This window comes from Wasmannia auropunctata, unplaced genomic scaffold (assembly GCF_000956235.1).
Source record: "Wasmannia auropunctata unplaced genomic scaffold, wasmannia.A_1.0 LD336076.1, whole genome shotgun sequence".
Classification (NCBI taxonomy): Eukaryota; Metazoa; Arthropoda; class Insecta; order Hymenoptera; family Formicidae; genus Wasmannia; species Wasmannia auropunctata.
Genome location: NW_012026814.1, coordinates 7518762 through 7523236, shown reverse-complemented (window position 1 = coordinate 7523236; position 4475 = coordinate 7518762). Strand labels below are relative to the sequence as shown.

The following is a 4475-nucleotide window of genomic DNA, read 5'->3' as shown; positions in this document are numbered from 1 at the left end:
TTATTGCTCCAGGTTCAATCAAATGACAGATCCTCGATTTGACAGTGGCTACAAAAACGACGTTTAATAAAATGGCTTCAGCGTCATTTTATTAAAAAAATAAATAAAAAAAATGTTTTTTATTTCTAAAGACATGTATTATTAAAGCCTTAAAACGAATTTTATATTACTTTTATTGTTTTCCTAAAAAAAATTCCCAAAGTTACCTATGATTTTTAGGCGCTCAAGGTGGTATAACCCCTTAAATATCCTTATCAAATTTGCAAATAAGCACTGCAAAACGCGATATAGAATTAATGCAAATAAAGAAATAAAATAATGTTTAAACCAATATGAAAATTGTACTCAAATTTTATACACTCAGACACAATAATAAAACAATCTATATGAAATTTTTATTTATTCCTGATAATGTTTTGAAACATGACACATCCTTAAGTTATTATAAACCAGATTATTCATTGTTTTTGGGTTTCAAGACATATTCACAACCAAATTTTGTTTTAAATTTCAAAATCTTTTAACTGATACATCCCAAACATCCTTAAATAGTTTCTTTCTGCAATTCTTTTATCATTACGTTTAGTGTCTTTTGCAATTTTATTATTAAAATAAATATGAAAAAACAGTACGAGTGCATTAACTTTTATTACAAATTCAACGAAGTCTTTTTCAAAGCAACGTGTATAAACAATTAATGTCAAGATAGACCGTTAATGTTACATACAAATTAAGAAACGAAAAACGTCAATATGATCCAAATGGATCTTGGTGCTCGATAATATTATATTATCGGAATCTTAAATTGTAAGTACCAAGATCCGCTTGGACCGTGTTGATGTTTTTCGTTTCTTAAAATCTTTTTCGTTAAATATCATTTTATTTTAATATTTTTTGTATATTATTTATTGTCTTTGGTTAAACTTTTTGTTGCATTGAGATACATCTGTTCACATCTTTAAGAATTTTTTATAAAAATATATATCCTGAAACATTATACATTTTTCATGAAATATTTATTTAATTATCATATTCAACTATGTTACAAAATCATATGCTTTATTAGATTATATTCAAAGCAATATTATTAATAAAAAATAAAAGAATTACGTGTATAAATTTTATTCTATTCTTTATCTTATATTTAACACGACTTTGGAACATCTTTCTTTGTTAAATTTCTTGTTAAAAAATAGATTTAGCCAATAATAGTGTAATATATTTTTTTATATTAATTTATTTCAGTTAAATTTATTATATGCTCGTAAATATTTTTAGAAATGTTCTATTTTTACATAGAAAATTATTTTTACAATATATTATCTGTAATTTTTCAACTAATACTTGCATTTGATACATTTTATCATTTTTTAAATAATACAAATTTTTTAATAGTTTGTATTCTATTAAGTAAACATTCTACAACTGCATTTGTATATTTATTACAAAATAAATGCATGAACAGAAAAGAATCAAAGTGCTTGCTTTACTCTAAATATATTTTAAATGGTTCTAATCTGATTCTAATTTTAAATTAGAAAATTCTATTCATACATTTATCAATTGTAAAGTAATTATAAACGCATAAAAGAAATTTCTCGAATTAAAATTAGAAAAGTTTATTACTTTAGCTTATATTTGCCAAAAACAGATATTCCCGAATTAGAATTAAAATCAAATTAGAAAAGAATGTATTTAACATGTTTTCAGCAAGAGGGATTCTATTTCTTCTTTGCCCATGCATTTACTTTATAACAAACATATAAATAATATAAAATTCATATTTGATCAAACTCAAGATATGATATTTAATATTTAATTTTATTAATATATTTAACATTAGCTCTTATTTTATTTGTTAATAATATTTTTAATAAACTAGCAATAGTTAAAACTGTTTAAAAAGTTATTCAGAAAGAATTGACTAACATTTATCAAGACTAAAATTGAATTTATATTTTCTTTTCCATAGTTCCAACTGATAAATATTTAATAATATTTAATTCATATATTATCCCATTATTAAAAAATTTTGAATATCTAGATAACATACAACACAACATAATGGACAGACTTTTAAATTATGCTATTTTCATCCATTTTATTTAAATAAATCTATTTAATGCTAAAAAAATATTATAAAAGTATACCCTTCATCCATGGAAGTGTATATGACGCTTGACACTTAAGACAATGACCAGTATGAAACGTTCCATGAGCTTCCACTAGTTTATCAGATGGTAATCCAGCTATACGTTCCAGTGTATCGATGTTCTGAGTATAATGTCGTAACAACAGATCTTTCTCCCATAGTAGACGAATAAAATAATGGCTTATTGTAGGTTTGAATCCTTCTGGTAATAATTCTTTTGCAAGAGTAAAGAAAGGTTCTGGATTCTTCATAAAAAAACCTAATTCGAAAATAGCCTGTGGATGGGGTAAATTATATTTGTCTAATTTATGATAAAGTCCACTAGATGGAGACCGAAAATCTGGTATTCCAGCAGCTGTAAAAAAATATATACATTTATAATATTTATATGTACAGTCATGGATATATCGGTTGTGACATTTTCTTTCATAGGTTTTTAGTATATATTTTATATAATATATATTTTATAGATAACTAATATCTTGCAAATGTAAACCACGATGTACTATATTTAATTTAGAGACAGAATACCAATCATAGTTCGCATTTGCAAAATATTATTGCATTTCGAAACCTATTAAAAAAAAAGTGTCACAACTAATTCATTATCATGTATATATATATATATATATACATATATATATATATATAGGTATATATATAATATAGAATTTTATATCTATATATATATATATATATATATATGAATACATATGTATATGTATATATATTACATATACATTATATATAATGATCAAATATAAAACCATAAAATTAAGATATATAATTATAAAAGAATTCTATATACAGAATATACATTATTCTATATACATACATAAAATATATATAAAATATCTTTAATATAGTTACAGGTAGAAATTCCAGCGCCTGCCATAGTAATGATTTTGCAATTTGTGTTCTCTTTAATGTATTCAGCAACTCCATCTAAATTCAGTTTACGAAGAACCAATTGCTGTGATGCGTTATTTTGATCATTTGCTGGCAAGTCAACAAGTCTTAATTTTTGAGCAAAATATCTGCGTAATCTCTCCATTTCAGAACAATCTTCTACTTCCAATGATTCAGATGAGATATTTTGTTTTTCTTCATTTGGAATATCATCTAGAACAAATAAAAGAACTGACATCTAAATACATAATTTTAATAAAAAAAAGTATTGCATCCAAGCTATGCTATGGTATATTTAACCACAAATGTTCTTAACAATAATATAGAGAATTATTTTTATATTAAAGCGACTTAACATAATTATTCAGATTAACTTACATATCAATTATAATACCGAGAAAAACTATAATAGAAAAGAATACATTTACATGATATATCGTCTTTGTATTATTTTTTGCTTCCTTGTAATTTGAAAAACCAATCGCAGCAAAAATTACACGCACACTGTCTTCACTGAAAAATTACCTTTTTGATCTTTATTCTCCTTGTCCATATTGTAACTCAATAATACGATTAATGTAGTTTTGCGAGATGCAGTTTATCTATCGACGATATACTCACTTCATGGATGACAGGTATCACGAAAAAAATCTTATGCAATAAACCAAAAACTATACGCAATGCCATGCATTAATTGTCCTCTTGAATGATACATATATATGTAAAATTCTTATAATTCCTTCATTTTTGGTTAGACATTTTTAATATATATATGTATATATATAATTTATTAAACATAATTATATATACATGCACCACACACACATTACACTTAAATATATTCAAATGCACTGTTCTACGTAGTTCTGACTTTCTGAGATACTCAGGCGGCTCAGGCCAGGCCTACTTAGGCCACTCACAATCAGCTGTGCATGTGAACAATCATCAAGGCGTAATCACACTATAGGTGCGTTCCTTTTGGACGTTCACGCGCTATAGGGTGCGTTCCCAGAGCGCGTCACGCGTCGCGTTATGCCGTTATCCGAATTGACCAATCAAAACATTCTATTTTATTGCGTAAGTTGCCGCGCAATCCTAGATTTTATACAAAAAAAAATTATTTTATCTCTAGAATGTCAAGTAACCTAATCGATGCGTCGTGCAAGGAATTGTGCGGTAAATGATGCAATAAAATAAGATATTTTGATCGATTAATTGTGAGTATTGTAACGTGACAGACGACGGGACGCGTGACGCCATAGTATAACCAGTAGGTTCACTCAACGAAAAACTGAGTCTTCACGCAGGTAGAGTCCTAGATTATCAGAGAAGCGCGACCGGTGTTACGAGTCCTGATTGGACACGCAAATGGCCAATCATAAGATTGATTTATCGCTATTATAAATGGCTGCCG

General features: G+C 26.4%; 1 protein-coding gene across 3 annotated transcripts in view; it reads right to left on the bottom strand.

Annotated features, from left to right (window-relative positions):
- The window catches only part of LOC105449443 (NAD-dependent protein deacetylase sirtuin-2), a 13479-nt gene extending 9479 nt beyond the window's left edge, over nt 1–4000 (bottom strand). The window contains exons 1-4 of one of the 3 annotated variants that reach the window (XM_011688695.1): nt 3587–4000; nt 3440–3464; nt 3023–3274; nt 2151–2507 (exon numbers count right to left, since the gene is read on the bottom strand). In XM_011688695.1, the coding sequence (XP_011686997.1) occupies nt 2151–2507; nt 3023–3206 (541 nt within the window). In that variant the 5' untranslated portion in view covers nt 3207–3274; nt 3440–3464; nt 3587–4000. The remainder of the gene's footprint in view (nt 1–2150; nt 2508–3022; nt 3275–3439; nt 3465–3586) is intronic. The other 2 variants (XM_011688696.1, XM_011688694.1) reach the window with 2 other exon arrangements.
- Between the last annotated feature and the right edge of the window lie 475 nt (nt 4001–4475).